Raw genomic sequence first — 21099 nt, 5'->3', positions numbered from 1 at the left:
ATTCACTTAGCAATTAGGCTGCCACTTTATAACTACTTCTATTTTCTTTATGAAATACTATGCATAAGCAAATTAGCCTTTTTATTCTGGCATGAAAAGGCAAACTCATAACAGCATCTGAAAGCCATTGGTACTGTTGATATTGCTGCATTAGAAAAAATGGTGTGTTCACATAGCTGTATGATGTCACTGCATGCTGCGTTGCTATTAGAGAAGAAAGATTATCCCCATTCTGGTCTTTGCATGAGAATGCAATGAAAATCTGCACCAGTTACAAAATGGTCAGGCATCATGAGTGCTTCAGTGCCAGAGTTTCTGGAACCTGAAGAGTTTTGCAAGATGTAAGAAACCACCATTAGCATCCTGCTGATTGCCTTTACGGACCTGTGATGCAGATGATCAAAACACTGATGAATTCCCTGGCTTAGCTGAAATCACATCACATAAATCCACTTACGTGAAGAGACATACAAGCCCTTCCCTGTTTGTGACTCATCGCTTGGTGTATGCTTTCCACTGAGGAGTTTCAGCAGGTTATTGGAAAAATCCTGTACCAGGGTGTGTGGGGGGTGGTGCCTCCACAAAGTTAATATTAGCATTCCCCATGGAAGAGGAGAGCTTTAAGAACTGAGCACACAGTGTGTCTGTGTATGCTACTACAGAGAAGGAGAAGTCTGCAGGTAGGTACTGTAGGCAGAGGAGAAGCAGTAACTTTCACTGCTGCCGTGGGCACGGTGCGTGTCCAGTGCTGAGCAGCGAGGATGTTCTGCAGCAGAGGAACCCTTGGTGCTCCCAGACTCAGCCCTTCAGGCGTTACTGCAATGTCCAGCAGCAGCCATTCTTCAGCTCTGAGACTGACCCTTTATGTCCTTTTCTTTCTTTAATTCTTTCGAAATCGAGGAAGAGAAAATTTACAGATCCATGGGTTATTCCTGCTGCAATTTTCCACTGTGGTTTTTTTTTTTTCTGCTGTTTTGTTTTGACATATGTATCTTTTCTTTAATAAATAGATCTGTTTTGGTTTTTCTTTTTTTTTTTTTTTTTTCTGTTGAGAAAAAAATAACTTTCCACTCTCCACTTCCCGCTAGATGGAGACAGGACACTGGATCACTTTGTCCTCCAGAAGGACACTGACAATCAGGAACACAAAATAAAGCCCAAACATGAAGAAACCCAGGATTTTATTCATCTTCCACTTGCAGGAAGCAATGGAGAGGATGACGAAGAGCAGCATGATGAAGAGGAGGACAATCGCACAGAACAGACCATTGCTGCTGACTGTCACCGGGGCAAAGCTGTTAACCACAGCATACAGGAGCCATGGAAGAGGAAGGCTGTTAAGAAACAGAAAAATTAATTTAAAACATTGCAGAAGTCCAGAAGGGAGCACTAAAAGGTTTCTGGTGACAAATCAAAACACAACCAAAGGCCTCCTGCATAAAGTGAGGCAGGAAGAGGTTCAACTCTTCTAATAATTGCATAAATATAAATTGTAAGCTTTCTCATGGTTCTTGGAGAGAAAACACGGGATTTTTTGCCCCCCCACTCTTCCACCAATTATAGTAGTGAATTATATTTCCCTTGGCTGGCAAATCACCTGGCATCCTGTCTGTGAAGAGGAAAACCCCTTTCATTTGTTTCTAGATTTCACACTATCTGCTGAAGCTATTTGCACACTCTTTCCAAGAGCCTGCCTGACAGGAGGGTGGCTTGGAAAGAAACATGACCTTGCCATGAAGAACCAGCACTCTGCAAGGCACTGCCTGCAAAATTTCGCCCTTAAATATCTTTGTCCACATTTACTGCATAAACCTCTGTTAAACTGTGAACTTCAATTGAACTTCAGCTTAACTTCTATTTCTGTGTTTGCTGTCATTGCATTTCTCATCTCTCACGCCACAGAAGGAGACAATATCCCTCTGCAAGATGTCAAGCTGAAATAAATATTTAAGAACTGACTGGAGCTTAGCAGGCTTAGAAAGCATGAAGTGAGTTGTCAGAAGCTCACAACATTAAAACTTTGAATAAGCAGCTCAGGAGAGAATAAGTTATTACAGCTGCAGTACTAACTACACCAGTCTACAGCTCAGCTGTGCCATTTCTGTTGTAAATGTAGCAGACTGGTGCAGGACAAAACCATTTCCTTTGGCAGGAAGATTAAACATTTTTTTAAAAGTAAGAAAGCACTGCAAAAGAGAAATAATTTTGTAATGCATGCTCTGTACTCCAAGTTGGAGGACATGGTTTTCATGCATTTTACAGGTTTGCTGCATATAGATATTTCAAAGACTGAATGCTTCTGCATTAATACAAAATTGGCTAAGTTTTCCTGCTATGTATAAAGTACTGCCATTAGCTAACAGATAAAGTAAAAAATATATTTACTATACATTCAAACTTCAGGATCCTTTTTTGTACCTTTTTGCAGATGCTGGTATATTTCCAGCTGTGAAAACCAGGATCTCTTCTACAACCAGGCTGTCTGGCACTGTAACTATGACTAGACCTGTTCTTCTGTTTGCGTGTGATAGCAAGAAGCAACCAAAGATGGAGAAATTGAAAGTATGGACATGATTCTCAGTACCTCCATTCTGTGTTGAAGATGGTAATGTGGGAACAAAGACAGAATTTATCTGTGTATTTCCTGCACACTTTTGAAACACTGAGGCATGGACTACACTGTTTCTGAATCTGATCTACCTTGGTCTCCAAAGATCAGAAAAGAATTTGAATTACAACAGTATGCCACAAATCATTACCCTAGAGCTGCCATGGAGCAGTGAAGTGTAAATATAAAACTTTTGCACAATCTCATGTACCTTCACATTGTCAGAGCTATAAAAAAGGTCCTTTTTGTTAACAGAGAGTTGGTTTGTAATTTTGGACTTGTCAGGTATAGAAAAAAAATTAATCACATGGCAACAGCAGCCTAAATCAGTTACACAAGACAACAACTTTCTGCTGTTATTACAGAAAACATGTTGAATACTGCAGAGGCAATGAATTATTCCTGATCATCATTTATAAAGAAAGCTCTAGTATAAGCCCAATGAGTGGTAGCAGAAAGCAAACAGCAACCACACAAAAGTATGAAAAGCTTTGAAATTCCTTTTCGGAACGATGCCCTTGCACAATTTTAAAGTGCAATTCACTTGCCTAAGCCTCTCTGTGACATATCAAAGCAAGGATTAGGCAACAAATTTATAATATTTTTTCATGCAGACATCTATAAACTTCAGAGCACTTGCCACAGTAACATTCGCTTCATATTTGCATTACTCTGGTTTTTAAAGATTGCTGCTTGTGGGCAATACCACAGCAATGTGCTAAGAACAAAAGAGTTGTTTAAAATAGACACAATTTTCTTGGTGTAGAGCTTACCCCACTGTGATGTCAAATATGTTGCTTCCAACAGAACTGGATACAGCCATGTCCCCCAGACCTTTGCGTGCTACAATAACACTGGTAATAAGGTCAGGTATGGATGTGCCAGCAGCTAGAATAGTCAGTCCCATGATTTCTTCAGTAATACCAATGGTCTCTCCAACCTAGAAGAGTTTAAATAAAACCAGAAAAAAGTTTCCTGCAGTGAAGAAATGTTTTCAACTGTCCTGGACTTTCCCACTAGCTTGGAGAACACCAGGCAAGATCACCGAAATTCTAGTTTTCATGGATTTTCCCATGTATCAGGAGAAAGGTAAGGCTTTCAAATAGAAGCAAAAGGTATTGACAGGCAGTTGCTGATAGTTCTGATGTTACAAGAATGATCAAGTCCTGTGGTCAGGCCAACCACAGCTCTCTGAGCTACTTATCATTCAGTGAGTACTGATTTACTTTACCCATGGCTACAGCTCCTGAAATAAAGCAGCACCCAGCATGAGATAGATGGACTCTGATTAGAAATGATCTTTTATAGTGCAAAACATAATGTGGGGCTTTTATTTTGTAAGAGTATCACCTCCTTACCTGGTGTGCCCACCAGACCATCAAGTAAGAAAAGAAGGCAATCCAGCTGATAGAACCAAAAAACGTGATAGGAAAAAATTTTCTTGAAGTCTGAAACAGAAAGAAGGAGGAACAGTGAAAACCTATATTGAAGGGTGATATGACATACTCTTAATTCCTTCTCAATATGAGAGTGGCTTTTCATTTTTTCTGATGGCCTGTTCTAAGCAACTGTTCTGATCATCATCAGATGATCAAAATACCTGTCAAGAAAAGTAAGAAACAGATGCCCTGACATTACCTCATTCTTCCAATTGCTTCAGTCACAAAATAAGATTTCCTAAAAACTTGTGTGATGACTGCCAAGTTCTGGGTTGTCATTTTTATCATTATTTGTTATGATGCAGTTTGCATATGCATGTGTTTAGCTCAATAGTGGTTTGACTTCTAAATTTATTAATAGTTTCGTGTTTCTTCAGAATGAATGTTTTCAAATTGCTTCAAAAGGTGCCCATATCTTTCTGTCCTACATTAGTAACTTTTTGCGACAAATTTCAGTCAGTATAAAAAAGACTGCCATATGGCAGAGGTAAAAACACATACACCTAAAATTTATTACAGCATTTACTCTGCTTGTGAAAACTACATACTTTCTCAATAGAAGATATGTTAAACACATATTTTCCATGCTTCATTTTGTAGAGAAATTTAATGTTGTGATGTTATAAAAGCATGCAAAACATACTGCCAGGCCCTTCAATGAACTAAAAACTTTCTTTAAGACCGAAGAAACTTAATTTTCATTTTCACTGTTTCCCTTACTTGTGTCAGATTTTGAACAGACAGAATTTTTGTGAAGAACACAGAATTTTTGTGTTCTTGCAGCCAACAAATGGGTTATATTCAGATTAATGATTTATTTTGGTTTCTGTTCTTTCCAATCTTATGCATTTTCCATATTACCTATTGACTAACTGAATCTATGTAACAAAAAGAAGCTAACTACTAAAGGAAGGGAACAAAATTGCAATACTGCACCAGGAAAACACTATCTAATCAAATTAGTACTTAAAAATCAAATTTTTCCTGTGAATGAATTCTAACAGTCTTTCTTTATGGTCATTGACCTTCTGAATGCAGATCTTACCCTAGATGATTTCTGACATGCGACTAGCAGAGTCCTACAAATTTAAATGAATAACCAGTAAGACTGCCTATGGAAGTAAGTTATACCACTCTGAATGCCTCTTGCAGCTGCTGCTCAGTCCTGCAGTACTTCTTCCCATTTAGTCCTCACTAAATCCACTTCCACTCCAGAATTTTTGTGCCCCCTTTCAATGCAGGTCATGCCCCTGCTGCACCAAGAGGCTCACTAAGACTGTGGATCATTCCTAGGTGTTGTGGAAGTATATGGGATTGCAGGGCTTTCCCTCAGTGTGTCCAAAATACCATTCATTCTGATTCAGATTCTTCAAGCCATAATAAACACTTCTTTTTTTAGGGAGTTTACAGAGCTGCACAGTCAGCTTTCCTTATATAACAAACTCAACAGACATTTGTATGAAACAGTTTCACATTTTGGAACTGATTAGCACAGAATCAGAGGGTGGCTGTAGACCAAAAGATGATCAGTGTATTGGGCTGGCCATTAGAGCCGGTCAAGCAGGAACGTCACTGCGTTTTGCCAGCTGAACCTGGAAACAATGAGGCTGTCTGTAGCTCAGTGAGACTGTGTAGACTTTCTGCTGATGGAACTAGAATGAGCTCGGGATGTTAACAGATGTAAAAAGGGTAAAGTCAGCAATGACAATTGTGCACACTCATCTACAGCATGGGACAAATAGAAGGTCCATATCTGTTCCAGCAGCAGATGCAGCTGCTGGCTGTGCTACAGAGCACTAACTCATTCCCTGTGTGTACTTTGCATAATGCTAAATGTCCTCCTGAAAACTGAGCATGTTGACTAACACAACCTATACAATTTCACAACTGAATATACACAGAAATACACATTAAAAATGGTATAGATTTAACAACACTACCAAAGGGATAGAACACCTCTTCTGTGAGGAAAGGCTAAGAGAACTTGGACTGTACAGCCTGGAGAAGAGAAGGCTTTGTGGTGATCTAATTGCAGTCTTCCAGTACCTAAAGAAAGCCTCTGAGAAAGAGAGAGACTTTTCAAAAGAGCATGTAATGACAGGACTAGAGGACTAGAAAAGTAGAAAAATAGAAGGTTTAGATTGGACATTAGGAAGAAGCATTTAGTATGAGCGTGGTGAGACACTGGAACAGGCTGCCCAGAGAAGTTGCGAACGCCCCATCCCTGGCAGTGTTCAAGGCCAGGTTGGACCAGGCTTTGAGCAACCTGGCCTAGTGAAATATGTCCCTGCTCATGTCATGGGGGTTGGAACTAGATGATCTCTAAGGTTCCCATCCAACCCAAACCATTTTATGAATCTGTGATTCTAAACTCCCTCATAATATAAATAACTGAACACCTGTTGGAGTAAAAGTGGTCCAGTAGGTGTTTTAAATAGATTACCCTTAAATAACCACCACAGCACCTGGAAACATTCTTTTCATATAAATTCCACTACTGTCACAAGTATTGTTTTTAGAAGTACTCAGAGTACTTTGGTTGATCTATTTCTTAATTGCTTCTTAACTCATTACAGAGTTACTTTTTCAAAAGAGAGTTCTAAATTTCTGTCAAACCAGGAAATATGATAATGAGCTTATGATGGAACCTACTCAGATGTAATTTTAAGTTTAAAATCAAAATTTTATATGCACTGGGATACAGAAGACCTTAATGCGAAAAGGAACACAATTTGAAAGAAACATATCAATGGCTGTTATAATGATCTGACACCAGTGGGAGCAGAATTAAGACTGGTAGAAATAAATTAATCTAAATAGCCATTTCTCTTTTAAAACTAAGCAGCTAGTACTTTTTTTCACCATTCCTTGTAGTCAACTTTTCCAACTTCCAACATTTTCCATCTTCCCCGTAAAAGCTCCGATCTTTTGGCAAGACATATGGTTAATGAGACAATGAAGCAATAAACTTGTTGGAACTGGTCACAAAAGCTGCACACAGCACCTTGCAGCACTGCAATTTGAATGATCACTGCACAATACTCAAGATTTAAGCATACCCTGGCTTAAGCAAAACTAATACAATACATGCTGGTCAGTAATAGCTCTCTGATGGTGTGATTGTATACATCAAATGGTTCTGGCAAAATAAGGAGACACTGCCTGAGTCAGACACCCAGAGAATTTGGATGGCTAAGAACTACAAGTCAGTAACTTTGCAGCATGTGTACTCCTCGCCTGTCTTAGCTAATCCTCTCCCACTAAAATTAACTGATAAGCAGCAGTCTAAGATACTTTAATAGGCTTAACACTTAAATTACCTATTTTAAAATGGGGAGCATTTAAATTCAGAAAGGGCAAAATTAAAAGCTTGTACATTTTACAGGAGATGAAATAAAAAATGGAATCCACAGATACTGCTCTATAATATGCATATAGATGAAAATTTGAAAAGCTATAACCAGAATGCTGATTCTTTTCTGTATGCTGGATTTTATTCCAGACTGTAACAAAAAATATCATGCTTGTTTTGTAACTAGTTTCAGCATTCTCTTATGTATTTTATGTATATAGATTTATGTATATTTTATGTATATAGATTATGAGAGCTGCCAATTCTAAGCATTTTCCTAGAAAAATTAGTCAGAGACAGCAGACAGCAATACTTCTCTCCATCTTTTTCAGTAGTTGTTGTGGTGGTTGTCTGGTAAAGACAGAGTGCAGGGATTGTTAGCAATTGGCTCTTTTGTGGTCGAAGAAACAGATAAATGAGAGAAGCCATGGCTCATTCAGTTCATATGCTATTTTCCTTTAACAAAAGCAGAAGGATTTTGTAGTTCCACTGTAGATTAGATGGATTTGTACTGTTCCTGTCTATCAGAAACCTTAAGAACATTTTTCTTGATACATTTCTATATATTTATTTAGTGCCAGTGTCTGAAAAACAGGGCTATAAGTAGCAAAAATAATCTAGATATGAAGGCTTTTCTTCTAAGAGCTTGATCCTGGAAGGCTGAATAATGTAGAAGGTAACTCTTTTAATTTTAGCCAGCATTATTACTAACATCTTTAACCTGAATGATTCATGTTTGTCTTGTTCATAAATGTATCTGCATTGCAAAGTTTGATCTTTCTTTCACACTTAACAGTGCTTAACTCTGATTACTCAGAATCTGCTCTTCTAACTGGATCTGTACAGGAACATGTTGTCCTTGTCCCCTTGGTAACAGTGCATCTCTGTATGGCAACAAGAGTTCATGCAAGTTGTAGCTCTTCGTTTATAATGGGAATTTGCAGAGATAGAAGCAACTAACCCATATGGGTCCAGTGATGGCAGGACTGGAGCCCCAAGAGCCATTTTTCTGGCCTGTAATCCAAAGGGATGGACAGTGGAGTAAGGTTATAATAAATAACCTTACTTAAGGTTATTTATAACTTAAGGTTATAATAAAAGAGGTGGTGTTCAGTATCTGCTCCTGACCTATTGGGGCACCTTGGTCACATAATTTTTCTTTCAGTCTTTCAATATCTGTTCCTCCAGGGTATGGGCAGTTACATATGTGACCTTTACAGAGCCACTGGGGAAACAAGCCATTAGTACAGGAAAAATAGCCATTAGTGGTCAAAACACCTGAGCAAGAACTCAGGAAAAAAATTCCCTAAGGGCACACCTACCTCTGGGATATGCCAACAACATTATTGATGTTATGGTAAGGATTATAATATATACTGGCTTAACGTGAGCAGGTGTTATTAAGGAATTAAACACATTAAAACATCTCAGCTAGTCAATCAGCTGAGAGTTAGCTGAACCAATGCATAATCTACTTTGAGTATACAAAAATCTGCATATATGTGCACGACAGCATAATAAGAGAGCAGGATTTTGCTAACTTTAGAACCAGAGACTTTGTCTACAAAATAATTTTTCTAGAGCTCCTGGGTTTCATGGAACTAAATGTACCTCAGAATAGTACAAATAAATGCAGGGAAACCATCTCCTTTGTGTGGAGACAAAATATACACTAGAAAAAAGACTCTAGATGGAAGAACTTATTGAAAAGTGGACACCCACAGAGGATGCCAAAGGCTCCATATGGTCTTTCAAATCTGTATACACAGGCATTCACTTTATATATGCATATGCTAATCTGAGCATCCTGATGCAGAATTTGGGTTTCTGATTAAAATTATCACACTTGCAAATCGAGTCCCTGATGGCAGACCTGTCTAAAAAGTCTATTTGAGTATGATTTTAGGTTTTCTTTAACTTTTATCTCACAGATTTAATTGAAAATTGTTTTCTGATGCACATGCTGAGCTGTGATAGCAGGCATCAGTTTTGTTAGGAAGGGATTAGTGGGGATGGCACACAGAAATAAGTGAGAATATTTTGAAGGTACATTAATGAAGCATACTTAAAATGTTAGATAGTTTGTGCAACTATCTGGTTAATTCTTTGACAACAATGTTCAAAGTAAGCAGCTTGTCATACTGATACAGCCCATCACCTCTTCTGTTAATCCACATGTAATTACAAACTACATTTTTTTTCTGTACAAACTACACCTTTCAGTGAATGGAGTTTTAAAACTTTGTTTTTAAAACTTGCCTATTTGGAACATGCATCCATGTTTATCTTTTGTGGTATGGCAAGGTGTTCCAGCTGCTGGATGTCAGCATGGAGTTCTGTTGTGAATGGTACTAGTGTTAATAATTACATGCATCATAAACTTGCAGGCAACTTGTCAAGATATTCACTTCCCAAAGCTATTTTTGAAAAAATGTTCTCATTTGTACAGTACAGAATATTGAATAAAGCTACAGGTCTAATTTTATTAGCTCCAGATTTTCAAAATTCAAAATAATGCCCATAAATATTCCTCACTAATTTTATATCAAATTATGAAAAAAATTACAAGGATGGTTTTGAATGATGAAAGGAGGGCATACATTCAGAAATAAATAATTTTTAAATTCATGCAATATGTTCTGTGTGTTATGTAACAAAAGTGATTTCCAGAGTTTTCTGGAATCTTTAGGAAAAAGAAAGCTTAGAAATTGGAAAAAGCATGAGAAGGGAAAGAAGGGTAAATGTCACTTTATAGCCTTTGGAACCTTTTATCTAAAAAAAGTCAGAGATCTTATTTTAGCTTCTTTCTTGCACTGAATTGCAGTTTTTCAGTGTGTGGGATGGGAGGAAGGTTTTTCACTGTATGTGAGGAGAAAAGAAGAATTCAGGGTGTTGATTTATAAACTTACATGCTGTGCATGCCTCTCTTGCACCAGTTTTAAACCTGTTTTTGATCCAGAAAGGAAAAGAGATTAAAACACCACTAATTTTTTTTTTCCAGGTCTTGAGGCTCTCTCTTTTACTTTCCATGAGCTTTCCCAGTCAGGTCTATTTGTATATGTAAGTATAAAAGTGGTAAGCCTTGGTAACCTGTCAGTCTTACATTACTTCAAGCCATTTTAGGACAAAACTAGCAAGTATTTTATACATGAAAGGACTTACAAATCTCATCCTAGTATGAAAATTACAAGATTATGGATGGAAGAAAAAGGTCTAATAGAACATAAATTATGTTTGAACTACAGAAAAGATTTAGACAGTGTAAAAGCCTTCCAGTCATATCCTTTAGGGCACTGCAGATAGACAGATACTCAGCACTCATGTGTTCTGCAGAGATTCAAAAATACAAATGTGAAGGCCCCAAAGAATTTTTCAGACCATTCACTTTATATCATAAAGTATAAGTGAATACAAATTATAATTTTTATAGAGCTATTAACAACCAGCTGCTCATAAACACCCATTTGCCATTTGAAGATTTGAATACTAACATTGTGACCTCTTCTTCAAAGAAGAAACAATTAGGAAAACCTAATAGCTCTAGTTCTTTTTTGGCATTTACCTAGACAGCCACCCTTTTGTGCAGTACACACTGACTTACAACAACAGTTACTTACAGGTTTTCTGACGTCTGGCAGGGTAGCCCACAGTGGAAAAACAATGGGTAACACCAGAAGATAGGTGACCTGCTTGCGTGGGGTTTCAGGCCAGGCCAGGCTGAGAGGCTGCTCCTCCTCATCCTCTTCATTCTGTAAGAAAAGCTCCAGTGTGCAGATTATCAAAGTGGATGAATGAAGTTAGGGATTCTTTCAAAAAGAGTTCAAGGACAGCATTGTGTTTCAGGGAGAACTACAGCATCTGAAAACATTGCATGAACACCAGACCTACCTAACAACATTAGCCAGGCCACACCAAAAGAGACTCTGGCCAGACTGCGAGGGATCCCTATGGCACAGGCTGCCTGAGCACGTCCATTGGTTGACAATGTGGGTGATCCCTTGGGATGCACAGGGTGTCTCTGACAGGTGTTCCCATGGCTCTCCCTTGGGATGTGGGCTAGTCTAGTCATGGGTTAAAACTTGTCTGGGCTGCATCAAGCCTGGCCACACAGATGAGAGAGAGCACATGTGCACATACGTGCCTGTGTGCATACACACACACTCACACACACACGGTCACCATTATGTGTGCATGTAGATGTGTGCGTGTATCTAACTTAAGCTTCTGAGAGTAACTTGAAACCTTACTATTAAATAGACATGCATACGTATATTGGTATGTGTGGTGTTCTCCACAGGGAGATAGGGTAGGTCAGGCACCTGTAGAGCTCTAGTGCTAAGCTGCTGGGGTCAGGCTGGGCTGCTCAGGGCTCTGCCCATTCAAACTGTGAAGCCAACAAGGACAGTGATGGCCCAGCTTCTCTAAACCCCAACACTGTTGTCAGGTTGTCTGTATGAGGAAAGGGCTTCTCCTTGTCTCTACCCAAAGACTCATGTGTTCAGACCAGTCACAACACAGCAGTGTTCCTAACAACTTGGTGCTAAAACTGAAGACACTCCTCTCCAATTTGTGTCACTGATTTTCACACTGGTCCCTAGTTTCCATTTATGTGTTAGCTGCCCACCTGTCATCCCTGTTATAGAGTAGGTGTATAGGAACCCTCTCCTATGACAGCAAACATTTGGCTTCCACACACTTCTCTTTCCTTAGACTGCTTCTGCTAATAAAATGGAGCAAGTATAGTGGGCATGACTCAGCCTTTTGCATGCAGGTATTAAAATAACTTTTAAATTGTTAACATAGGTAGGTGATGTCTCCAGAACTGCACATAAATTGCAGAATTAGGCAACTGAAAAAACAGCCTGAATAGTACTTTCACACAGATGCGTATAATGCAAATGCTGTTAAACCTTGGAAAGATTTCTACAGAGCTCAATGAAAGCTAAAAAAGTCTGAAAAAGAGCACCCAGTGATTATTGTTTGACAACATGAGTGATATATGATGACTTCTTCAGGTAGTGTTCTTGGGTTTTATTTCTGAAAAAAAGATAATAATTGAGATATGTCCACAATATGCATGTTATTCCCCCCATAGATTTATAATCAGTTTCTTTTCAGTTATTGCCCTGTATTAAGATTGCTTACATAAACCTTATGACAATGCTATATAAAGCAATCATTTAAATTTTAACACCAGTTGTTCTTTTCTAAGCAAACAGTTATTGATGAAATGTCACCATATGTTGATATTGTTAATAACATTCTACTTACTGCCAGTTTTGAAGAACTGATCTTGATTATTCCACTATTGTGAACTTCCAAATTCTTGAACTACCTGGACTGATCAGTACTTACAGAAGCAAGCTCAGCTCTTAGCTTGGGCTTTTTCACTATGAAGGTATCACCTGACATTAATGGACTGGAAGCAAACTCCTATTTACCTCTTGACACACTAATGAGTTGCAGCTACTTTTGAGTTGTGTGTTAATGTTAACAGAGGACAATATTTTGCTAAGCCCTATACTTTGTGAAACTCCCAAGTTGCCCGCTTGTATGACACAGTACACAGGTCATAATGGCTATAATCATTAAAAACATTTTAAAAATGTATGACCACAATTTGTAGCATTCTACACAGTACTTCAGAGACTCCTGAACTGCTTAAGAGGCTAGCTTTTGCCTTTAGCTTTCAGCTCCTCACTGAAATGGACATACTATGCTTCATTGCTGGAAATCTACTGAAGCCTGAATTCAGAGGAGCTGTGCTGGAGGAGACGTTTGTGAGGCTACTTCCTAAACCCAAATCCATTCACTCTCCATTCAGGTTGATGCATTTGGGGTGGGAAAATCAACCTGAGACACTGGCTCAGCTTTGAATCATGATGACTGATATAAAATTTGAGCACAAAAGGACCAATTGAAGGGTTGCCTAGGTAACTCTTTCTGAATGGCCTCTGTGTAATTCAATCAGCCAACTCAGCTGGAATAAAGCTTTCTAAGTGACTGCTGCATAAACAGCACTGAGTGGCAAAGTACTTCCTGAATTGCCATCTTTAGAGATTAGCCATGATTAGCAGTTATATTTAATCACAACAAAACTTTATATTAGTCTGAGTTTGCACATAAGTCTTAAAAATATCTAGACAGTAATGCCTATACTGTCGTTCATGCAATACTGTACAGTACACACATATGGCTCAAAACTGGGCCTTGTTCTATTCTCATGTCTGTGTCAAACATCTCTGGGTGTGCATGAGCACAGAGGCAGTGTGAGTGGCTGTAGCAAAGAGCCATAAAGAATTGCTTTTGGGCATTGCCAGATGTCTCCTGAGAAACCTTGATCTATCTGTTCAAGATTTTTCCCCTTCCAGTTGTCCTCCATCATCCCTTTCCCCAAGACAACTATACCCAAAATCTAATGCCAAATACAAACTCACAGGGCAGGAAAAACACTTTCTTGCTATTTAACTCCCAGATATATTACAATGTTGCAGAATGGATATTCTTTTCCCATTTTGTTAAATGGATTTGGCATCTGATTTTCAACACTGGCCTTACAGAAACCAGTGGAATTAATGAACTTCAAAGTATTTGTGGATCTAGCTTCCATGAATTTCAAAGCAATACTAAATTTTCCACTGATGTTGAAGAAAAGAATGGGAAATCATTTCAGCAGCTCTAAAACCACACAAATGCGAGTGTCATGCTGTGGACTAAGCAGCAGTGACAGAAAATTACTCAGCACTGATTTATGGCAGAGACTGCATGCACTGTCTCTGTCTCCAGCCACATACATACTGAATATGCACTATCACAGTCTGTAGAAACTAATCCTGAAAATATAGTTTTATTTCAGTCTGTACAATGAAAACTCTGTACTTGGAATGTTCAGTAGGATTATATTCTGCAATGCTAAGAAGAAAATGCAATTATAACATGATATATACTGAGGAATTCAATTGCCTAAACATACATTTTAGATACCTTCTGGTATCTGCCTTGACCTCTACATGCTCTAACATAAGTGAAGGATATTCTGCTCACTTTATGGCACACCTGCCACCACTGTGCAAAGATCTCAATTTTTTTAGGGTAGCCAAAGTGCTACTACCTACCCATCTCCACTCCAAAACTCATTCCCTGCTATGACTCAGTAGCTAATTAACTTCAATTATACTGGACTGGACATATGGGAAAGCTGCATCACCTGATATGATTTTCTAGTTTCTTTCTAATGGATTATCACCTGATTAACTCTGGCAATAATCCATTAGAAAGAAACTGCGGCATTAGGTCAGAACAAAAGCCAATTTACACCAGTATATTACAGATATGGGCATTCAGAGACTAAGCATTAGAATATGGCATATTTTTCATCTTCCACCAATTCGTAGAATCATAGCAATATTTAGGCTGGGAAAGACATTTTAGATCATAAAGTCCAGCCATGAACAGAACACTGCCAGCTCCATCATGAAATCATGTCCCTAGCCACCATACCTACACATATTCTAAATACTTCCATGAATGGTGACACAACCACTTTTATGCTTGATAATCGATCCAATGCTTGACAACTCTTTCCAAGAAGCAATTGTTGTTGTCTCTGATCTTTCTCTGACACATCCTGAGGCCACTTCCTCTTGTGCTGTCACTTGGTGCTTGGGATAAGAGGTTGACCCCTACCTAGCTACGCCCTCCTTTCAGGAAATGTAGAGAGTGATAAGGTCTCCACTGAGCTTCATTTTCTCCAGGCTGAAAGACCCACCTTCCTCAGCTGCTTCCCACAGGACTTGTGCTCCAGACCCATGACCAGCTCCATTGTCCTTCTTGGACACACTACAGCAATTCAATGTCTTTCTTGTAGTGAGGGGCACAAAAGTGAACACAGGATTTGAGATGTGGCCTTATCTGTACAGCAGAAAAATCACTGCCCTGGCCCTGCTGGCCACACTATTGCTAATACGAGCCAGGATGCCACTGGACCTCTTGGGCACCTGGGCACACAGCTGGCTCATGATTAGTTGCTGTAGGCCAGCACAGAATCACAGCATCATAGAATATCAGGGTTGGAAGGGACCTCTGAAGATCTAGACTAAATGACTCCTTCTTTCCCACCATGAAGTTTTTCATTCCCCAGCCTGTAGCATTGTTGCATAGGGTTGTTCTGACCCAAAGGCAAGCCACAGCATCTGGCCTTGCTGAACCTGATACCACTGGCCTCAGCCCATGGATCCAGCCTGTCCGACCCCTCTGAAGAGCCTTCCTACCTCCCAGAAAATCAACACTCCCACCCAAATTGCATCATCTGCAAAGTGACAGGGTGTACTTGATCCCCTCCTCCAAATTATCAGTAAAAACATTAGGCAAGATTGGCCCCAGTACAGAGCCCTGGAGAACACCACCGGTGACTGATAGCTGGATTTAGCTCCATTCACCACCACTCTTTGAGCCCTGGCATCCACACCCAGTCCACTCCTCCACATCATGGAAAGCCAGTATCTCCAGAGGAATGATGTGGGCAATGGTGTCAAATGCTTTACTAAGCTCCAAGTAGACAACATCCATAGCCTTTCCCACATTTACTATGTGAGTCAATTTGTCATAGAAGGAGATCAGGTTGGTCAAGCAGGATTTGTGTCTGACAAACCCAGGCTGGCAGGGCACCACCCCCTTGATGTCCTGCACATGCTGTGTGATGGCACTCAGGGTGATCTGCTTCATGACCATCCCTGGCATCGAGGTCACACTGACAGGCCTACAGTTCTCCAGATCCTCCTTCCCAACCCTTCCTGTAGCTGGGCATCACATTTGCCAACTCCAGTCAACTGGGACCTCCCTAGTTAGGGGAGGACTGCTGGTAATGATGCCAAGTGGCTTGTGAGCACTTCCATCAGCACTCTCAGTACTCTTGAGTGGATCCCATCCACTCAAGATTCAGAGATTCATGTGTGTTAAATGTGGCAATTTCCCCTTTGATTATGGGGGCTTCATTCTGCTCCCCATCCTTGTCTTCCAGCCCAGGGGTCTGATTGACCCTGATGACAGCCAATCTTGCTGTTAAAGAATAAGGCAAAAAAAGGCATTCCTTATCTCTGCCTTCCTCTTATTCCTTGTTGCAACGTTTGCTATTGTATCCAAGAAAGGATGGAGATTGTCCTTAACCCTCCTTCTGCTGCTCATGTCTTTCTAGAACACCTTTTATTTCTAGAAACACCTTTCATTGTCTTTAACTGCAGAAGCCAAATTAAGTTCTAGATGGGCTTTGGCCCATCTAATTTTCTCCCTGCATTACCTCACAATATCCTTATAGTCCTCCTGAGCTGCCTGTGCCTTCTTCCAAAGGTCATAAACTCTCCTTTTTCTCCTGAGTTCAGCCTGAGCTGTGTTCAGCCAGTCCAGTCTCCTTCCAGACAGCTCCTCTTTCAGCACCGAAGGACAGCCTGCTCCTGCACCTTTAAGATTGCTTTCTCAAACAGTGTTCAGCCTTCCTGCACTCCTTTGTCCCCTTGGGACCACATCCCAAGGAACGCTATCAGCCAGTCCTAGCAGCCAAAGTCTGCCCCCTGGAAGTCCCAGGCAATTCTGGCAATTCTGCTGACCCCTTCCTTACAGCTCTGGGAATAAAAAGAAGCTCTCCTTTTGTGGTCTCTGTGCCCAAGATGGCCTCTGGCCACCACAGCTCCCTCTAATCCTCTGTTCACAAGCAGCAGGTCCAGCTGGGCACCTTCCCTGGCTCACCCACTGTGAGAGAAGTACCAAGGCATGTTTCACACAGCTCAGAAACCTCCCGGGCTGTCCCCTTTCTGCTATGTTGTATTTCCAGCAGGTACCTGGTATGCTGAAATGTCCCAGAAGAAAAAGGTCCAGCAATTGTAAGACTTCCTCCACTGCTTTTAGTATATTTTTGTCTTCCTCTTTGAACTGGTTAGACAGTCTGTACTGGACTCCCACCAGGATATTGATTTTGTTAGTCTTACCTCTACATACTCAACCCTTTTATCACCATCATCAAGCTCTAGAAAGTCAAATACTCTGTAACACACAGGGCTACCACACCACCTCTTCTTCTTTGCCTATCCCTTCTGAAGAGTTTATGGCCACCTATTGCATCACTCCAGTTGTGTAAGTAATCCCACCATGTTTATGTTACTGCAATTACGTGATAGCTTTCCATCTGCTCAATGGCTTCCAGGCCCTCCTGTTTGTTGTGCATGCTGCATACATTGGTGTAGATGCACTTTAGGTGGGCTATCAATCCTGTCATATATTGGGTGGGAAGGAGCCTTAATTACTATATGACTGTTCTCAGGTGCTTGTTGTTTCTAATGGATTGATGATGATTAGGTCTTTGCAGCTGTATATGGATCTTGACCTGCCACCTCCACTGAGATGGTGAAGGTGCAATGTGAATTAGGACAGGGACATTTCAAATGTACTTAGGTATACTCAGCACACAACGGAGCAGACCGAAGGACTGCAATAGCACGCTGCTCCTCAAACATTGATGTGCCACTCTTAGGCTTATCTCTAACGTGCCTGGTTTCATTCCTTTCGTCTTTCAAATCTAGTTTAAGGCTCTTTCAGTAAGCCCTGCTAACCCTTTGCCCCTTTGAGACAGGTGTGCCCAGTCTGTGATCAGCAGGCCCAGGCTTGTTTAAGCCAAGCCATGATAAAACCCCCTAAAATTCTGCTGGTGATACCATTCTTGGAGCAAATTATTTACCTTCTGAGTCTTCCTGTTTCTTCCAGTAACATATCCTGTGACTGGAAGAATACAGAATGACATACTTGTACCCCTCATCTCTTAACTAGTCTTTAAAGATTTAGGCATAGATGCATTTGATCTTCACATATAATAGTTATTACTATGTTTCTATGAAATCCTTACTAATTCTGTCATAATTCTTTTTACTCTTTATGCATAGGATCCTCATTTCTTCTTGCTGATGTTTGAGACTATCTTTTTGTTATAGAGACATCTGCAGTGCTGAATATCAAACGTATACTAATGCCTAGATGGGATAATTGTGGTACCCTGGCATATATTTTATTATTGTTATTATTATTATTAATGACAATAAGGAAATAAATCCCCTATTAGGAAAATGTGCTCTTTGCATCTTAAGAAATCAGATTAGAAGTGCTATTCTGCTTGGTGTTTTCTTTCATATACCTGTAAAAAATACTCTTTTAAACCAATCTACATACCTTCAAAACTCTATTCTTGCTACTTCAGCTCTTCTTTTATTTAAATCATTAAAAACAATTAAAAGGATACAAAATCTATGGATGTTCCATATTTCACGGTTCTTTATGCAAGAGCATCTATCAAATACTTACCTGTAATCCCAGGGAAGAAAGCACTTGTTTGCTCAGGACTCTTTTAGAAACATGGGTTGGTGTGGGTTAGAAGGGACCTTACAGATCACCTTGTTCCAACCTCCCTGCCATGGACAGAGACCTCTTCCACCAGACCAGATTGTTCAAAGCCCCAGCCTGGCCTTGAACACTTCCACAGCTCCAACTGGAACATTCACAACTTCTCTGGGCAACCTTTTCCAGTACCTCACTACCCTCAGATAAACAATTTCTTCTTAGTATCTAATCTAAACCTATCCAACTTTCCCAGTAAAATTTTTCCAAACAGAGGAAATGATGGTGTGCTCACATTACATAAACAATACAAACAGACAGTGACATTTCATCCACAATTATTTTGTTTATAAACAACAGCTTATAGCAAGCTCCATCTGCCAAAGTCACAAGGTAGTCACTCCTTCTAGCAAGCACCACAAAAATCACTGTCTCCATAGAGGCTTACAGTCATATTACATTAGGAAAAACAGTTGCTCTTCTGGCACAACATGAAACAGAATTTTACACTTTTTTTCCACACATTAGGAGGAAATGGAAAACAAGTACAAAGAACCACCTCAAACTTACCAGAAATACTGAATCTGCCACTCTTCACCAACTACTCCTATTGTATAACAGCTATAACATATGAACTATAAATACCATATTCTGAGGATTAATCTTAGTCCACCTAAAATGAAGAACTAAGCTATAAATTCACATGCTTCTACATTTCTTGTGCATTCTGAATGCTGATACAATTAATCAATAAAGAATTAGGTCTCCAGAGGTCTCCAGAAGAAAGGAAACTCAAGACAGGAATTATACACAGTTCCATTTGCTTATGCTTATGCTATGGACATTGTACCACTTATAAAGAGGCAATTTCTTTCTTTGCTGCAAAGGACTGCTCAGGTCTTCTTTTGTTTTGGGGTGGATTTTTGTTTGTTTGCTTGTTTGTGAGGTTTTTTTTTGGAAATGAGCTCTGTAGAACCCAACTTTTCACAATGAGTAAGTCAAGAAAAATAGATGTGACTGTCATCTCAAATATTCTCTATCTGAGAGGTATATAGTGATTTTCAAAATTGAGGTTTATTTTTTCTTTAGAAGGGCACATCTCACATTAATCTATTTCACTAGAAAGGCAGAGAGTGTAGGCAATACTCTATGAACAGCCTCAAGTCTCTGCCTTCTGCTTCTTATCCGTAAGCCACATCACTCATTTTTCTTCTCCTACAAGTAATTAAAAAAAAAAAAAAAGGGGAAGAAGGTGAGATAGTAAGTTAGTAGAAGAGTATGCAGTTTCCGGGGTGACTAAGAAAACAACATCTTTCCTCACAAATTCTTGAGTAAAATTCAACAGGCAATAATATTAAATCCATTAGCTTTCAGAATGCATTCTGTATATGTGTATACTCTTCATAGGACAGCTAATTTGTGCTAATCCTTGCTGTACCATTACTGAAAAGAGCTACCTTTAGAGTGGACCCTACAGGAAGGAGTAAGGTCAGGTAGGTGTTTGGTTCAGATTCTCCTCTTGCTGCTTATGTTCTCTTGGGCACTTGAAGAAATAAGTAAAATTACAGGTTCCAAAACTGATATGCTTGTTTTTATGCTATGTTATTGCCAGCACTCTTAGGGGAATTTGAGAAGAAATTCTCAGAATGTAACACACAAACCTGCAGTGAGCTCACCTGGAGAAATAACAGCTATGATATGGAGATACTTCTACTTAATTTTCAAGTAAGTCAAATGGGTCATACAGAAGCAAAAAATGTGGAGTAGGCAACTGAGTACATTGTGAAAATAAAGATCAACTCCTTTTGATAGCAGCACCTTCTCTTTAAGTTGCAATGAGCAAACAAGAAGGAGACATTTCCTTTAGGCCAAGTGTGGCAACTGAAAAATATTTGGGCTTTGGAAAATAACCTTTTTATGATGAATCAAACAACTACCAGGGATGCTGGAATAAATCACAGCCTTACGACAAAGGCTGCGCTAATCTTCTCTTATGCTATCTCTCTATGAAATAGTAATGTTTAACATAACTCAGATTAATACCCTGAGACAGAGAATGCAATGCTCCTCACATTCTCACCAAACTAACTTGCTGTGAATGGAATGAGTGCTCCAGGGCAGGGGAGATATGTCCCAGTCAATGCTCTGTCCTGAAATGGTGCTGCTGCTCTTCAGTAAGGAAGGCAATACATGCTTTGCCAGACTGTTGCTCAGGTAAGTGGATTAAATGCAATGCAAGCAATGAAGCCTTTGCACCACTCTCCTATGACATAAAAATTGCCTTATATTTCCATGGAAAAGTTATCTCAGTCATGGTTGGCATG

At 39.7% G+C, this 21099-nt stretch overlaps 1 protein-coding gene across 1 annotated transcript in view; it reads right to left on the bottom strand.

Moving 5' to 3' along the window:
- Positions 1–1066: 1066 nt before the first annotated feature.
- SLC24A2 (solute carrier family 24 member 2) overlaps positions 1067–21099 on the bottom strand; it is a 106123-nt gene continuing 86090 nt past the window's right edge. The window contains exons 8-11 of the mRNA XM_066569286.1: positions 11017–11148; positions 3967–4056; positions 3382–3548; positions 1067–1334 (exon numbers count right to left, since the gene is read on the bottom strand). Coding sequence (XP_066425383.1) covers positions 1085–1334; positions 3382–3548; positions 3967–4056; positions 11017–11148 — 639 coding nt within the window. The 3' untranslated portion in view covers positions 1067–1084. The remainder of the gene's footprint in view (positions 1335–3381; positions 3549–3966; positions 4057–11016; positions 11149–21099) is intronic.

This window comes from Molothrus aeneus, chromosome Z (genome assembly GCF_037042795.1).
Source record: "Molothrus aeneus isolate 106 chromosome Z, BPBGC_Maene_1.0, whole genome shotgun sequence".
Taxonomy (NCBI): Eukaryota; Metazoa; Chordata; class Aves; order Passeriformes; family Icteridae; genus Molothrus; species Molothrus aeneus.
The sequence above is the reverse complement of the archived record's forward strand: the minus strand, read 5'-3'. Positions and strand labels throughout refer to the sequence as shown.